This window comes from Mizuhopecten yessoensis, unplaced genomic scaffold, assembly GCF_002113885.1.
Source record: "Mizuhopecten yessoensis strain PY_sf001 unplaced genomic scaffold, ASM211388v2 scaffold716225, whole genome shotgun sequence".
Taxonomy (NCBI): Eukaryota; Metazoa; Mollusca; class Bivalvia; order Pectinida; family Pectinidae; genus Mizuhopecten; species Mizuhopecten yessoensis.
In genome coordinates, this window is record NW_018480010.1 from 214,877 (window position 1) to 233,252 (window position 18,376).

Below are 18,376 nucleotides of genomic sequence, written 5' to 3' on the forward strand. Positions count from 1 at the left end.
GTTGGGTGAGGAAGGTTGGAATGGGAGTGCTAGTTGTGATCACAGTTCTGTTGTTGGGTGAGGAGGGTTGGAATGGGAGTGATAGTTGTGATCACAGTTCTGTTGTTGGGTGAGGAAGGTTGGAATGGGAGTGATAGTTGTGACCACAGTTCTGTTGTACACAAAAAGATGGCTTTCATATCATGTGTTTGAATGAATGTACAAAAAATATGATTATTATGCTCATGTTTAAATTGTTAACTTATGGTTGCACGTGTGAATCGTGTAATTTCACATGCTGTGTGCGCGCTGTACGGGTTGAAGAGGATGCGAGATGACAAACATGTAAATTACTTTTAAATGTAGTGAATTAGTGTACCATGTTTACACCTATACGCCATATATATAAGTATAAAACCTTGTGCAGTTGTGTCTACGAGTCGATAGGACAGAACGTGTTAAACCGGACTCATATTCAGTACTGTACTAACATAAGGCTTTAAGCTGCCTTACTGTGACATGTCTATATCAATTTAAGGCTTGGCACTGCGTGACTGTGACATGCTTATATCAATTTAAGACTTGGCATTGCCTAACCGTAACATGTCTATATCAAATTAATGCTTGATTCTGCCTAACTGTGACATAATTACATGTATATCAAGTTAAGGCTTGATTCTGCCTAACTGTGACATACCTAAATTGATGCTGCCTTACTGTTAAGTTAAGGCTTGATTCTGCCTAACTGTGACCTACTTACATGCATATCGAGTTAAGGCTTGATACTGCCTAACTATGACATACCTAAATTGATACTGCCTAACTGTGGCATTTTTTTTCTCTTCTGAAAACGTGCAACGAGAATTTGACTGCTACATGTGCTGAAGTAATTATATAATTGCTTTCTTGTATTTGTTTTTGAAACAAATTTGTCCGGTTTAACACATGTTCCTATGTAGTTGAATGTATTAGAAGTGAATATCTGTACAGATAAAAGTCATATTTTATCAGCAAGTGTTCGGGCTTAAAACGGGTAATGTATTACACAGATGAAAAGGTGTGTTAGTATGTGTGTGTAATATTCCTTTATTCTTTATGATTGTTAGCAGTAAACACATTACTTATAGGCTGTGTCACATGTGTAGGCGTGTGTTGCTCTCGAGAAATTTGAATTTATTATGAAAAGTCTTAACTTGTTGGTGATATGCTGAATAATGAATTCAAAAGGCAGATGTTTTGTTTATGACACGAAAAACATAGCTCATCTCCTAAAATATTTTTTTCCTGTCTTCAATGTTAAAACAGAAAAAATTCAGATTGATTTTCAATCTTAATTCTTATATTTCGTTAGAAAAAGTTTGAATTATATAAGATAAATAGCTGTGAAATTAGTGTTCGATAAATTGGACGAGGACTTGATAACCAAAAAAATCAAAAGGACTTGAATCGACTGGACCCTCGTCAAACATGTCCGACTAGAAGCCTTGCTTAAGTCCCTAATCGTTTAAGTGGCATGGACCAATCATATCAGGCATATGTTAATCAAATGCCGAAATGAGTCAAACTATCTTTCTTGTCTTCCACTGGGGTTTCTTCTCAGCCTTGTATATCTAGATATATATGTTTGGGAAATTACAAAATATGAACTCATAACATACTTTACATGTGTTCATTTATTTGCTCAATATATCAAACACGTCTTTGAGTATAGGTAAACGTCTGGATACTAAACTTAAGGATCCCTGTCCCATTGAACTGCTGCTTTTGCCCTATACACAGTAACCTCCCCTGTTGGTTAAAGTCATACTCAAACATTGCCAATGCTTACAGTTTTGGACAGTGGTGTGGGGATCCTTAAGGTGTGATTATGACTCGTGTCGATGCACGTGGTTACGATTCATTAACACGTGGCAATGCTCATGATAACGACCGAGAATCTACTCAGTGCACGAGAGTACAACACGTGTCAGTGAATGTAGCTTTTTTAGTGCTTATGAGTAGATACTTCTTTCAGTACATTTGGTGAAAGACTCAATGCTTTCGAGTATTTTAGACTTATTTCAGTGCTTGTTGTAAGTAGTTTAACCAAGCACGGATTCATTTCAGTGTTCGTGAGTACCGAGTTAACTTAATAACACTTTAGTGCTCGTGAGTAAAATATTTACCTACTTCTCCAATCTTTAATACGGTATGTGCCTGATGTTATCATATTTTAAATAGAAACAGTGGACACAACTTATCTCACGTGCCAATATTCTTAATTTTGTATTTCTATACACCCACTTTCTTTCAATTATAGAATTAAAGGTTGTCAAAAACTGTTACCAAGGAAAGCAATTCTTACATCCAGATCATTAAAAGTTTAGACATATTATTTTCTAAACTTGGGCTGCCCTGCCCTTTACTTACACACTTTCCGGTAGTAGTATTACACAATACACTTACACGCTTTGCGGTAGTAGTATTACAAAATCAATTGTTCTACGAGGAGTGTAAGACAATATTATTTTACAAAAGATATACAATATTTGAAGTATTTATAAGTTGATTGTAATATTGGATATACTATAACCTATGAATGTGACGCAGATTGGAGACACTGTATTTAATTATAGATGTAGTATGCTTGCTAATAGGTACATGCATTAAATGTTGGGCATGAAATACAATACGAAACCGGTGCTGAGTGGAAGGCGACACAGCTTTCCATGTTATGCCTATGTTGCTGTAATGTTACTTTACAACACCGGTAAAATAATAAATGTGTATAAACAAATCATATCTGCCTTTGTTTTTCATGTCTTAATGATACGCGCGACTTAACAGTGGCTTGACATAATGGGGTGACGAACATCTGAAAGATATGTGCTATCACATAAATACTGCAGTGACTCATGTCTATTAGTATATGCTGCGTTGACTCATGTCTGAAAGATATGTGCTATTTTACTGTGACATAAATACTGCAGTGACTCATGTCTAATTGGTAACAAAATTACAGACTGGCTGGGAAATTATCTAGGCCTATTTTTAGTAGCGGTCTGTAACACTTTTCTATTTATAGGTCGAGGTCTGTAACACTTTTCTATTTATAGAACGAGGTCTGTAACATATATACAGACTCGTCACATGACGTCGCTCCTCCAATCAGGGCTTGGAATTAGCACCAGTCATATAATAAACATGTATGCTGCATTGACTCACGTCTGAAAGGATATTACTGAAATGATTGACAATTGTACAGATCCATATGTATTGAATGTTGACGAACTTGTTGATCATTGTAGTAATATTTTATTACATGCTGCTAAAAAAACACTTGGCACAAAACCCTATACTGTTAGTAAGCGTGAGAAGTCAGTCGCCCCCAAGAAACCTTGGTTTGATTTTAATTGTCGAAATGCTAGAAAAAAATACCGCCTATGTAAAGGACAGTATAGACGGCATAGAAACGAGTATTTTCACAATAAATATAAAGAATCTGAAAAAGTTTATAAAAATATAATGGATAAAAGTATTAAAACGTTCAGACATGATATCAGAAAAAAATTGAAGGTAATGAAAAGTAAAAATCCAAGGGATTATTGGAAGCTTTTGAAATCTGGTGGTGAAAGAAAACCAAAACGAACAATACCTATAGACGAATTTCTAAATTTTTACAAAGACCTTAATACATGTGATGATGATGATGAAAACGGTACTGATGTGCCTGTGGATATTGTTAATCCCACTAATGAGTTTTTAAACTGTGATATAACAAAGGATGAGGTAAAAAGAGCTATTAGGTCGTTGAAAAATAACAAAACATGCTCTGATGACAATATTATGAATGAATATATCAAACATTCTGTTACGAAAATGACTGATTTGTATGTCAAAGTGTTTAATATTATTTTCAATAGTGGGAAATTCCCATCAAAATGGCTGACCGGTACTATTGTTCCTATTTTTAAAAATAAAGGTTCACCTATGGAACCTAAAAATTATAGACCAATTACGATTGTTAGTTGTTTAGGGAAGTTGTTCACTAGTATATTAAATGAAAGACTACAGAAATACTCAGAGGAGGTAAGCTTGATATGTGAAAATCAGACAGGGTTTCGTAAAAATTATTCAACTATTGATAACATTTTTGTACTTTACTCTTTGATAAATTTGACTCAGATGATGAAAAGTAAATTATACTGTGTATTTTTTGACTTCGAAAAAGCCTTTGATAAAGTATGGCGCAATGGCTTGTGGAATAAGATGTTAATGAGCGGTATTAATGGGAAAATGTTAACAATTATTTTTAACATGTATCAAGGCATTAAGTCAAATATATCTTTTAATGGTGAATGTTCTGGTTATTTTCCATGTGAAAATGGTTTGAGACAAGGAGAAAATCTATCTCCCTTTTTATTCAGTCTGTACTTGAACGATCTAGAAGAGTTTATGGTCCAAAATAACGTTCAGGGTTTGACAAACCTTAGTACTAAATTAGAAAATAATCTACATGTATACATAAAGCTTTTTATTTTACTATATGCTGATGATACACTACTTTTCTCGGACTGTCCAGTTGACTTGCAACTACAATTAAATGTATTCAGTGAATACTGTAAACAGTGGAAATTAAAGGTTAATATAGGAAAAACCAAATGTATAGTGTTTAGTAAAGGACGCAAAAACAATAGAAATGTATTTTTATTTAATAATGAGGCGATCGAGTTAGTGGACAATTTTACCTATTTGGGTACGGCATTTAATCGAACTGGTTCATTCAATGAAACGAAAAAATACAATATTAAAAAGGCTACTATAGCAATGTATGACGTTATAAAGAAAGGTAGACTACATAATTTATCAGTTCATTGTATATATGATTTATTTAACAAGATTGTAAAACCCATACTGTTGTATGGTTGTGAAGTTTGGGGTCTTTCTGACCTTAAGGTAATTGAACGTGTACATTTAAAGTTCTGTAAATTATTACTAGGGTTAAAAAGTAGCACCCCTAATTATATGGTATATGGAGAACTAGGTACTAGTCCACTTGAAATAACAATAAAAACAAGAATAATATCATATTGGTCACAATTGACTCATTCTAAAGGAAACAAAATTAATATTATATTGTATAAATTTCTTTGCCATCAACATAATGTTGATGATAAACCGGTTCCATATATAAGTTTTATTAAACGTATTTTAAATGAATGTGGTATGAGTTACCTATGGAATGTCCAATATACTTCAGAATGTAATATCACATGGCTAAAGCATGTTATTAAACAAAGATTGTACGACCAGTTTTTACAGAAATGGCAGAGTGATGTTCACACTTCATCAAAAGCTACATGTTATAGGATTTTTAAAAATAATTGTCATTTTGAAAATTACTTAGATATTTTAAGTGATAAGGATAGAGTTACATTTTGTAAATTTAAGACTACTAATCACAAATTCATTGTTGAAACCGGCAGATGGCATAATATAGAGTATAATGAAAGAAAATGTCCACACTGTAACAGTCAGCAAATTGGTGACGAATTCCATTACTTGCTTGAGTGTCCGTCACTATCTGGGTTTCGAATTTTATACATAGACAAATATTTTTGGACGAGACCAAATGTAATTAAGTTTAATGAATTGATGAATACTACTAATATAAAAACACTGAAGAAACTTTGTACTTTTATTAGAATAATTAATAACAGTATTTGACCTCCTCGATATAAATGTGTATATATTATAAAACAGTACTGTGTACTACCGACTACGAACACTACAATTACTATATATTATATTGTAAATATGTTTCTCTATACATTGTATTGTGAAAGAGAATAAAGTTGAATTGAAAGATATGTGCTATCTTACCGTGACATAAATACTGCAGTGACTCGCTTCTTTTTAAATATGTGTTATTTTACTGTTGCATAAATACTGTAGATACTCACGTATCTTAAATATGTGCTATCTAGCAGTGACATACAATAATTTAGTGACGCTGTACTTACAACTTGAATTAGAAGGGAAGGTAACCCTGACAGCAGAAATTGATCGCTGCGCTAATCATGATAATTTCGTTTCCAGAATATCAGGTTTCTTGTCCAATAGTAAACTTTTCACGAGGGATTAAATTTGTAATTTGAATATATATGGAACCTATACTTTAGTTATTATGATTTTATTAAAGCACTAAGTCTGATGTCTAAATAACAATACCTCATCGGCATTATAACATGTCAATCTCTTAAGCGACCCAAATGAATGTTATGAGCTGACATTATATCTAAATATCCTGAATGTGATAACGCAATACTTCTTGCGCAATGCAGGGCTAATCTCCCCTTTTACCAGCTGTAGAAAGGCATACACGACTCAAACTAAGGCTAATGAGGCCGGGCGGAACCACAAAAATGAAAGTAAAATTTCCAAGTAGTGTATTTTATCAAATTGTCTAATAGGAAGCGATGATTAGTGTAGTCTCGTTCAAAGAGACGCTTGATCACTTCAAAAGAGTCTGTTGTGACATAAATGATCTAGTGTTGTTGCCTCGGCTGGTTCTGACGATGGAGGTGGGGATTGATTGAAAAGCTCAAGCAGTATATTACAACCCATCCAACTAAAACAAAAACCGAATCCGGCACGACTAAATCCAGAATCAGGTACAAACTAATAATTCCAATTTGGTATGGATACATATATCCGGAAAATTACCAATGTATAATACAGAACACTAGACATGTTATAAACATTATGAAAAGTAACATAATGTTTATAGCATGTCTAGACATATAATGGCGTCACTAAATATTTATTGAGAATTCATGTATTCAACATGTTCACGCAGACCTTGAGTTATGATACTGGAGCACTTTATCAGGATTTTTGTGGTTTCACAAACAAACAACTACCTTGGTTTTAAACCGTTATGATCCTCCAAAGCTAGAACGCTCTGAATGACATATGTATACAGATGTACTTTAGGGTGGTCGAGCGTTGCAGATGAAAACGCACTTGTCTTTCACAAAAGTGGCTGGGGTTCGATTCCCCGATTGGATGTGAAAAGGTATTGGGTCACCTGTCCAACCACATGGGTTTTCTCTAGGCACTCCCGTTTCCTCCAACATTAGGACCCCATGCACGCTAACATACGGGCCGACAGAAGTTGAACACTCATACTTATGTTCCTTAACCTGGTAAGAAAGCGAAAATGGTCACGGAAAAATAAGTAAATGTACTTGAATAAAAAACTGGAAGTAATGTATATAATATAAGACTATTCCCGTTATTGGAACATACAATGCATCATCTTGATACACGGAACCATATGTACTTTTTTTTTTAGCAAATCTGGCGTCAGGAAGGTATGAAAAAACATTAAAACACATAGAAGAAAAATCACTAAAGTTATAACTTATTATAAAATCGTCAGAAATGACTGCCCAACTATTAAAATCTGCTGCCTCGTTGTCAGTCTTCATACTGAGAAATAGTTTTCTCGTGTAATCTGCCTTATTCCTAGTTATATGTATTGTTATACCTCTACTGAATTTTCCCTATATAAAAACCATGCGAAAAAAACTCCCATTTCCCCAAACTAGTTTTAATCTCTCCATCTGAAGGCTTCTCCCTTCCCCAAAATAGGACTACTCCCTGCAAGAAATAGGACTACTCCCTCATGAATAGGACTACTCCCTGCAAGAAAGAGGATTACTCACTCATGAATAGGACTACTCCCTGCAAGAAAGAGGAATACTCCCTCATGAATAGGACTACTCCCTCATGAATAGGACTACTCCCTCATAAATAGGACTACTCCCTGCAAGAAAGAGGAATACTCCCTCATGAATAGGACTACTCCCTCACGAATATTTGTAGGCGGAGTTTACAAAATGTCATCCGATGAAAAAACTTTAGGTAAGCGAGGCGTTCTCCGTGACGTTGAGTGACGTATACTTTTAGATCCAAACGACAACAGTGAAACTAGCCGCCGATTTTGGTCGTTTTTCGAAAGGAGGTGATAATTTTCAAGGATTTAATTAAATTAACTCTTTGTAACAAATGAGTTTTAAGTGTTTTATCGTTGACAATACTGTCTTTTGTTATAAAAGGATCTGTGATAATATTTTTTTCCCCAAAATTGTTATCATTTTTCTCATAGAAATTGTTTAAAGAATTGAATTGCCTGAAATTGTTTCGTTATAATGAAACAGTTATAAAATGACCTCCCCCGAGGTGAAAAACTATTTCCCTTGGCGGCACCGTAAATTTGCTATTTCCCTCATACCCATTCTATAACTGTATACTATTTACATGTGGTAAATTTAGAAAAAAAGCTAGATGAAAATGATGAATAATGAATAAACTGATCCCAGTCCTTTCAACAAGATTTATCGCAGCGTATGCCTTTTTGTCTGCAGAGCAGTTTTGAGATTCGCCGTGCAATTTGAATGAATTATAAAGTGCAGGTTAAATGTTTAGCTTTCTACGAAAAGTTCGCAAAACATTTTTTTTCTGCAAAGTACAAACTTTGTTTGATCGTGCAATCTCCAAATGACGTCGGGGTATACGCGTTTCTCATAACACTATCATTCATGAAAGTAGAGTTACTTCCCGTTGAATGGTCATCGAAATTCATCTGTTGTACACACATTTACAAGGCTTTTTTCATACTTTTAATTACACAAAGAAAACTTCTGGCGTTCTTACAGGTATTATATATATATTACAATTTGTCCTCAACGGCCACCTTGACTATGAACATTATCATCATTTGTGCTCATCTAACATTTTTAGAGGCATATAACATCGTTAAAATTGATCATGTCTATGAATACACAATCTTTAAGATGTTCATTAAAATATATTTACAACAATTATGAAACAAGTTATCAACTTCTTTTAACTTATATTAATCACTTTTGTTGGTCCGGATGTTAGCGCGCGGGGAGTATGACTGTAGGCGAAACTCGGGAGTACCTGGAGAAAGCACACGTGGTCAGGCAAGTGACCCTATACCTGTTCACATCCGATCGGGGAATCGAACACTGATCGTCTCGTACTATACACTGCGCCATACGACCATCGTATCTTTTTTTTCATTTGATGACCAAATTTAAGAGATCCCCCCCTTATTTATGTCTTTCAGGTTGAGGTATTGATGATGTTTGTTTCTTCAAGTTCGGATGGTAAAATAATTCTGCAGCAAAAGTGTGGAATGGTATTGCCGCATTCCTATAAGGGTTTGTAATTCCTACAACAAATCATGATGAAGCATTGCCATACTCTTGTGTATCGCATGTTTCATGCAAACCACTGTTATTTATTACATTTGTTTTGCAATGAAATAATGAAAATAATCTATTCCATAAATCGAGCTGATTTGACCAATCGAAAACACTGATTACAAACTACCATGTGAAAATGCAAGTGGTGCATATGGTCCAAGCCTGGTTTGGGCACAAAAGTGTTTTAATCATCGCACGAACCTTCACGTTTAGTGTTAAATAGTAGAATTTTTAAATTCTGGATATGTATATAATGATACAAAGAAACTGACTGTGGCATTTATATAAAAAAAATATCATCATGTTCAAAATGACCCTTCTTTTTTATATCGACATCAATTGCAATTGACGAAGGTATTCGAAATTCTCCCATAGGTGAACATAGCTTGTTCGAAATTATGAATGACATGGCCATACAAACTAACTTGAATGTGAAAAGCCAACACAGGAAAATACATTTACAAGCTCTATCCGTGCGCGTGCGGCTCCAAACCCTATTTCTCAGCTACACAGGAAACGCTGCTGATGAAAATTTCATCACTAACAATGCAAAGACAACGCATACAGAATAAACAACACGTCCAACAAAATATCATATTTTTATCACTGATATATTTATCAACAGATTCAAGAAGATAAGAATTTAAAACCATTGGAAATTATATCATTCAACTGTTATTATATTACTGGAAGAATTATGACCCGAAGAGCTTCCATCCGGAAAAAGTGGGCTTGGAGGAACCTCCAGTGGTGTGTAATGAACCATTCCCCATTGAACCTGTCCGTATAAACACATGATCTCCTGCGTTCAGCGCCAGGACAACGATCATTGTAGTCTGGTGGATGTCCGTTACCTCTTGAGCATCTGTCATGGACGAACCTCTTGTTGCGCCATTCACCTCCAGAAGCGTCTGTACATAGTCGTGATAGGTAACGGTTGTCCACGTGATCACGTACGTCCCAGACTCTGGTACAAGATACATACCGTCGGTGGCACTGTACCCATCTCCGTGATCGAGAACCTCGTGGTTGTACACTAATGTAGAGCCTTTTACCACAGTCCCGGTCACAGTCATCTCGGCATGGAAGGCCACGTTAGAAACAGGACTTACTCTTAATCGTCCTGAACCGCGATTATCAACACCCTGTTCGCTATCTGGTCTGATAGCTTCGTAAGACATGGATTTCATAATGACGTCATCATTTTCAACAACTGACATGACGTTCACGCCACCAGTAACGGCATTCTTGTAAGTGCTGTCACTCTTTACAACACTCCGAGATCGTACTGCAGTGTCCAGATTAGTCGTGTTGTTTGGTTCAAAACCACCATTCATCACTTCACCGGAAACACGAGGAGTGCCGTCAATCAACTCAGTTTCGTGAAGGGTAGCGATTAATGGTTCAACGTTGGTTTTGTGCTTTGGTATGATGTCATCGTCAGTAGACTGAGGAAGTCTTTCTCTGGGTTCGTCTCTATTTGAAACAACTGTCTCTAAATCTACTACCTGTTGCTGAAGTTTCTGTAAAAGCTGGTCCTTTTGTATAACATCTTGTTGAAGTTGAGCCAGTGCTGAGTTCATGAATTCCATTTCAATGACATTGTTAGTGACGTAATTTGTGTACACGGTCATGTGACTTGCCAATTTAGCCTCAAGTTCGGATATCCTATCATCTTTCTGCAGCAGTAGACGCTCTATCCTTTCAAACTTCTGGTCGACGTAGCGATCACCGTCCAAATGCAGTAGCGATGGATCATTCGGCTGGGTAATGGTCCCATCCACGCACCTAACGCTACTGTAGAGACACAGGACCAATCCGAACATTACCGGCATTGTGTTGGCTTCTAATGTGCCTTCTCGAACGACATCCGTCTTTATCTTCTAATAATGTAGGGCATTCGTTTCTGTACATGACCTCAATAACCTACCTTATCTTTATCTGACATATACAATGGGGTTGGGAGTTCGTCTTGTTTTCATTGTATTTTTGAAGCAGTTTGAATAAAGTTTGAAATCTTGACTTCTATAAGTATTAACATTACGTATTGGATTTCTGCTGATATTCGTTGTGTTTTAAAAACCATGCTTTTCTAGTAGTCATGATTTCAAATTGTTGGTTGGTATACGGTTTGACGTCCTATCAACAGCTAAAATAATAATAAATGATATTTGAAGTGACAACAATATATTTTGTTATCTCATTGTGTTTTGATACTTTACCAAATACTATCACGTTTAAACACGAATGTGTCTGTTACGATAGTAGAAGTAGTAACCTATTCCACACAGTGTGTATACGCTCTCTGTCGCATAGGCGAAACGTCCCGGGTCGAGTGACATATGAAATATACAATTCTGTCACGTCATTGTACAGGTAAGCAATACAAATCGCTCACTCGGTCATAGCTTGATGAAGGGACCAGTCGGCCTTGAAACGTTGCGACACGTTTGATACGTACATTGTTTGTGTATAAAGTGAAAAGAGATATAACATATTTTCAAACTGATGAATCTTATTGAAGAAAACTAACATGGTTGGGTTTTTAAGTGAACCAGGGCAATCCAATTTTGCCTGGATACAAGACGCGTCTCATTTCCGAAATGTATCCCAGGATATATGTGCACATTCATATCTATAGACAACTGTATGCTATCTTTAAGATAATTGCATTAACCAGTTAATGACGTGGCAAGTTGTTAAAAGGAATTGAAATATTCCTAAGCATTAGTGGGACACTTTAATGTCAATGCGATTATATATAGCTTAATCACATTCAAAAAGTACGATTCACATATGAGACACGTTGGTTGCTTGAAAATTGCGTTATGATGTTTTCAAAATCACTTCTATATTGATTGCAAGTTTTACGACGGCCAAACTATTTCCTGATTCTAATTTTTGATGTTTCAATTCTGGTTTGTATACATTTAAACTGATTTGCTTCGTAATGGACAATAACTCGCTATGTGAAATTCACAATATGATAATATAATTACTAAGACGTATGAAGGAGACAAGCTGGGGAATTAGAATTAGTTCGCACTACCCGTGAAGTCGCAATAAGCGTGTGTGAACGTAACGTGTTTTATTGACAATGGAATTTATCTATGGCGAAAACAATAAAGACAACAACTCTCCCTTCTTAATTCTCTTGAATGTTGCCAGTGACACCTTTTTTGTTACCTCGACATAAATCCCACGACCAAAAGGACTCCCAGTTATGGTACAAATCACATAATCCAGTGGAACACAAAATATTAAAATTATGGATGATGACGAAACAGACCATTTAACAGGGCAAACGAAACAACACAAGAAAAAAACCTGTTCATGCATTCTTGATGCGCGTCGTGCTCCAAGCACTATTGCTGAAGGTGTAAATCGGGTCAATGCCTTTGGATGTTTGAACACGAAAGGCAAAATCTACAAGCAAAATGTTACAATTGAAATACAAATCAATACATTCTTTTCCACTAATATGTTTATTAACAGAATCCAGAAGATTACAATTTAATACAACTTCAAATCAAACTAGAAATTGTTGGCTAACAATTTGACGGGCTTTTCACTGTAAGGACTTATTTGGCCTTCTAATAATAACTTGTGCAAGTCTACAGTAGCTGACTGAGTAGTGGGGGATTCCCGGAGTGCGAAATGACGTCAGTGAAAGAATGGATACATATAGGCAGCCAATGGGCGGTGTTGTATTAGAATGTAGTCCGTAAAAGTCATATAGTCCGTCAACTGAATATAAAGTGAATCTATAGAACAATTTTCGAAATATTCTTGATTAAAGAAATTTAATTTTTTAAACATTTGACCTTTGTGACCTTGCTAGTTGATCAAGGTCAACTATTTTTTCAAACCTGATACCCAAACATCTCAGAATCCTAAATATGAAATATCAAGACTCTAGACCTGGTGAAACTTAAGAAGAAGATTTTAAAAGTTTGTTACCCAATGTAGTGCATATGAACTTCGACCCCTACCGAAAACCGGAAGTTGATTTTTTTTTGTTAAAACAATATGGAAGAAAAAGTTTGCTCTTGCTTATCTCTATATGATATCCAAAGATCAACTTCATGCTTGATATCGTTAACGAAATATATTGGTATAGGCTGTTAACCAATCAGAGTTCGTGGCGGCCATCTTAGAATAGTAATTGCTCCAAAAAGTAACATAAGCTCGCAAGGGCCCCCAGAGAAATACATGTACCAATTGTGATTAATATTGCAATGGCAGAGTTCGAGAAGAAGATCGTTGAAGTTTGTAAAAATATTGTCAGTTTTCAAAAGAGATCAAAGGCAATCATGAACACGCCATATGACGTTAACGGAAAATGTTGAAGAAAAAAAGTATACATCAACTTGATCGGGTGGACATTCCTTATCGATTTCATAAAGAGTTTTTCAAAAAAATGAAAAATGAAAAAAAAATGAAAATGAAAATTGGTGACCTTTGACCTCATGGCGAGAATTTAAACTTGACCTTTTTTCTTCATTTCATGGCATGGGTCAAATTTAGCCCCGACCACACTCTATCAGCATATTTTAACAAAACACAGTACCATTTATAGTTAAGGAGATATGGCTGTTTTAAAAAATGTAAAATGCTGTGACAAGATTTGTACAGAATAATAATAATAAAAAACATAACAAAAACAATAGGTCTTTTCACTTTTTAGTGAAAAGCCCTAATTATACAATTATCACTGGGTCCCGTACAGCTTCCATCCAGAAAATGTGGGTTTGGAGTTAATATCGGAGGTGTGTATTGTACCGTGCCCAAGGGTATTGTATTGTATTGTTTATTCACTTTCAGCCTTACGGCCCATAAGCATTACAGCATAATACAGAGTAATTAATGTGTACATGTACAATAAGGGTGTCGAAAACATTACACAAATATTGAATAACATGTAACATAACCTACATTGTACAAGACAAGCTGATTTGATAGATGGCGGACAGTTGTACGCACATGAGAATACAAATGACAAAAGAAAAATATTAATGAGATGATTAATTGAAGTAATGTACATGATTGAAAGATTGGAAGAATCTCAATCAAATGAAGTAAGAAGTAATCAGTTTTTATCTGGAGATAAAAAGAAAAAGCATGCACATGATAATTAAACAATGCACATTATGTCGAGCGTAATAGTAAACTTGATTGTAAATATTTACCTAAATGACAAAGTTCTTTCCTATTACGAACTGCTAGCAACTGTACAAGTTTATAGGACGACGGACGGTTCCAATAATATTTTTTGATAATTTTTTTACGTAAAGTTGCGTATAGAGGACAAATTAAAATGAAATGAAATTCATCTTCTATTTGATTTTGGTTACAATGTAGACAAATTCTATGGGCCCTTGGGGTATTACAATATCTGCCTTCTTCTATGCGTAAACGATGGGATGACATTCGAAACTTGGAAATAAGCCTAAGATAAACGACAGGAATTGATTTTGTTAAATAATATTGTAAGGTAAACGAGTCAAGCAAGAATTTGTACAGATAACATTTAGAAGAGTTTTCCACAAACTCGTTCATTGATTGAAGAAAGTTGTCAGTGAGACGTTGTTTGAAATTATGTAAAAATACTTTTTCGTTAACAACATTTTGATTTAACCAAACATCACCAAAACCTGTAGACATTAGTAAGTTTTTAACTTGGCACCGCCAGTTACAGCTATTATGATTACAAACAATCATGTCGTCATACAATGACTTTAGAATACAATTATTAGTCTTGGTTAATTTTAACCAATATTTAATTATTCTTAGTTTCCAGGTAATTTGCAGAGGTAAACGACCAAGTTCAGAGTATAACATAAACGTAGGGGTATTCTTTTTAACATACAAGATTCTTTTTAAAAAGTCAATGTGTAATTTTTCTATCTGATCAGCCAAGCTAAAACCCCACACTTCACAGCTGTAATTAAGGACAGGCGATACGTAGACATCAAACACATTAAGTTTTGATTCAACATTTAAAGCTAAGTTATTGCATATTTTCAAAATCTTATACATACATTTACGTCCTTGTTCAGCTATATTAAGTTGAGTTTTAGTAAACTTACCATTAAAGTATAGCGTGACACCAAGATAATTAAAACTATCAACAATTTCTATTACATTATTTTCAAAATAGAATTTGTCATTTGAACTAACTCTACCACCATTTCGGAATACAACGATTTTTGTTTTCTCTATGTTGACAGATAATTGCCATTTATCACTATATAGTTTCAAAGTATCTAACATCTTCTGTAACCCAGAAGCTGACTCTGAGAAAAGAACAGTATCATCAGCATACATCAACAAAAACAGAGAAATATCTCTTAGAAAAAGTGCATCACATGATGTATTAATAAATTCATTCTCCAAATCGTTTACATACAAAGAGTAAAGGAAGGGAGATAACCCCTCACCCTGCATCAAGCCTTGCGTGCATGCAAAAAAATCAGATAGTTCAGATTTGTATCTAACACATGACCTTAACCCTTCATAAAGGGACTTCAAAATATTCAAAAATTTACCTCTTATACCACTTTTACACAGCTTCAAAAACAACTTATTTCTATTCACACTATCAAACGCCTTGCGATAGTCAACAAAACTGCAGTAGAGCTTGCGTCTTTTAGCAAGCACTTTTTTTATTATTCCATACAAGACAAATATGGCGTCGTTGGTGCCATGACCAGGTTTAAAGCCGAATTGGGCATCAGTGATAATATCAAATTGCTCCGACCATTTTAGTAATCTATTGTTTAAAACACTTGTAAATAATTTGGACAAGCAACTAACCAACGTTATTCCTCTATAATTGTTCGTATCGTTGGGGTCGCCTTTTTTGAATAATGGAAAAATTATACCTTTCGACCAACTTGATGGGAATTCCCCTTTATCGAGAATAGCATTGAATAATTTTGAAAGAACTGGAATAAAAACTTCTTTAAATTTAACGAAAAATTCATTCAACATGTTATCGTTACCAGGTGATTTGCCCAGCTTGGCGTTAGTTAAAACATTCTTTATTTCATCTTGTAGAATGGGACTATCCAATTCGTCATAAATAGGTACATTAGCGTCTGCAGATACGTTATCAAAGATCTCGTCATCAACAATACCGCCGCATACAGTTTTAAAGTGTTCAAAAAAGTCTGAAAGATCCAGATCACTGAGACAACAACTAGATTTGCTCTTGAAATAGTTATAAAATAATTTTGGATTTTTCCTGCGCAACATACTTATACGGTCCCCTTCCGAACGGAGGTACCTACGTTTGGCTAGTCTTACATAACGTTTATAACTACGTTTTGACTCAACAAGTGATAGTCTATTATTTGGAGATCTATCTGTATTGAAGGAGGCAAGGTTACGTCTATAAGTATTATATAGTCGTCTACACTTATCGTCAAACCAGGGCTTATGAAGATGACGTTTCTTTTTAAAACCGGAACGCGGAACGAACAGAGTCTTAGAACACGGACTGAATATATCACATAACACGGCTGCAAAATCATCAAGGGTACCCACACGTATAGAAACGTGGTCGCCTTCGTTGAGTGTCAGGACGACGATCATTGTGGCCTGGTGAACGTCCGTTACTGCGTGAGAATCTGTCATGGATGAACCTCTTCTTTCGCCGTTCACAATCAGAAACGTCTGCGCAAAATCGTGATAGGTAACGGTTGTCCACGTGATTACGTACGTACCAGACTCTGGTACAAGATACATACCGTCGGTGGCACTGTACCCATCTCCGTGATCTAGAACCTCGTGGTTGTATACTAAGGGAGAGCCTTTTACCACAGTCCCGGTCACAGTCATCTCGGCATGGAAGGCCACGTTAGAAACAGGATAAGGGGCTACTCTTTTTCGTCCTGAACCGCGATTATCAACACCCTGTTCTTCGTCTGATCTGAGAGCTTCGTTTGGTATTGATTTTATAATGACGTCATCATTTTCAACCACTGACATGACTTTCACGCCATCATTATCGTCCATCTTGTAAGAGCTTTCACTCTTTACAACACTCCGAGATCGCACTACAGTGTCCAGATTAGTCATGTTGTTTGGTTCAAAACCACCATTCATCACTTCACCGGAAACACGAGGAGTGGCGTCAATTAGCTCAGTTTCATGAAGGGTAGCGATTAATGGTTCAACGTTGGTTTTGTGTTTTGGTATGACGTCATCGTCAGTAGACTGAGGAAGTCTTTCTCTGGGGTCGTCTCTATTTGAATCAACTGTCTCTAAACCTAATACCCGTCGCTGAAGTTCCTGTAAAAGCTGGTCCTTTTATGTAACATCTTGTTGAAGTTGAGCCAGTGCCGAGTTCACGAATTCCATTTCAATGGCATTGTTAGTGACGTAATTTGTGTACGCGGTCATGTGACTTGCCAATTTAGCCTCAAGTTCGAAAATCCTATCATCTTTCTGCAGCAGTAGACGCTCTATCCTTTCAAACTTCTGGTCGACGTAGCGATCACCGTCCAAATGCAGTAGCGACGGATCATTCGGCTGGGAAATGGTCCCATCCACACACCTAACGCTACTGTAGAGACACAGGACCAATCCGAACATTACCGGCATTGTGTTGGCTTCTAACGTGCCTTCTCGATTGACATCCGTCTTTATCTTCTTATAATGTAGGGCATTCTTGTTTGTACATGACCTCGATAACCTCCCTTATCTTTATCAGACATATACAATGGGGTTGGGAGTTTTGATAAGACAAGTACTAACATTTGCAGATATGTTTTTGCAGATTTTAATGTTTTAATAACACCATGTTTTCCTAGATATTATGAATTTAAATGCGCAAATACTAAGTAGTTCAGTACAATATATGAGGTCATTTCATTAGTTTAAATACTCTTTTGTGGGTTGTAAACTGAAACAGAGCAATCCCTTGTCCTTTTTGCGCTGATACAATGGTATCAAAATTAAGCTTTGCGAAACTATTTAAATAAGATAAGTATTAAATAGTATAGCGTTAGTATAGCTACATAAATAGTATAGCGTTAGTACAGCTACATAAATAGTATAGCGTTAGTACAGCTACATAAATAGTATAGCGTTAGTACAGCTACTTAAATAGTATA

At 35.6% G+C, this 18,376-nt stretch overlaps 2 protein-coding genes across 2 annotated transcripts; both read right to left on the reverse strand.

The window, feature by feature from the left end:
- Positions 1 to 9,859: 9,859 nt before the first annotated feature.
- On the reverse strand, positions 9,860 to 11,144 carry LOC110442194. Its single transcript, XM_021485685.1, has one exon. The coding sequence runs from the start codon at positions 11,090 to 11,092 to the stop codon at positions 9,953 to 9,955; it is 1,140 nt and encodes a 379-aa protein (XP_021341360.1). The 5' UTR covers positions 11,093 to 11,144; the 3' UTR covers positions 9,860 to 9,952.
- A 2,824-nt stretch (positions 11,145 to 13,968) lies between these two features.
- LOC110442189 lies at positions 13,969 to 17,913 on the reverse strand. Its single transcript, XM_021485678.1, has 2 exons — positions 16,798 to 17,913; positions 13,969 to 14,050 (listed from the first exon to the last, which is right to left on the reverse strand). The coding sequence occupies exons 1-2, from the start codon at positions 17,364 to 17,366 to the stop codon at positions 13,969 to 13,971; spliced, it is 651 nt and encodes a 216-aa protein (XP_021341353.1). The 5' UTR covers positions 17,367 to 17,913.
- Between the last annotated feature and the right edge of the window lie 463 nt (positions 17,914 to 18,376).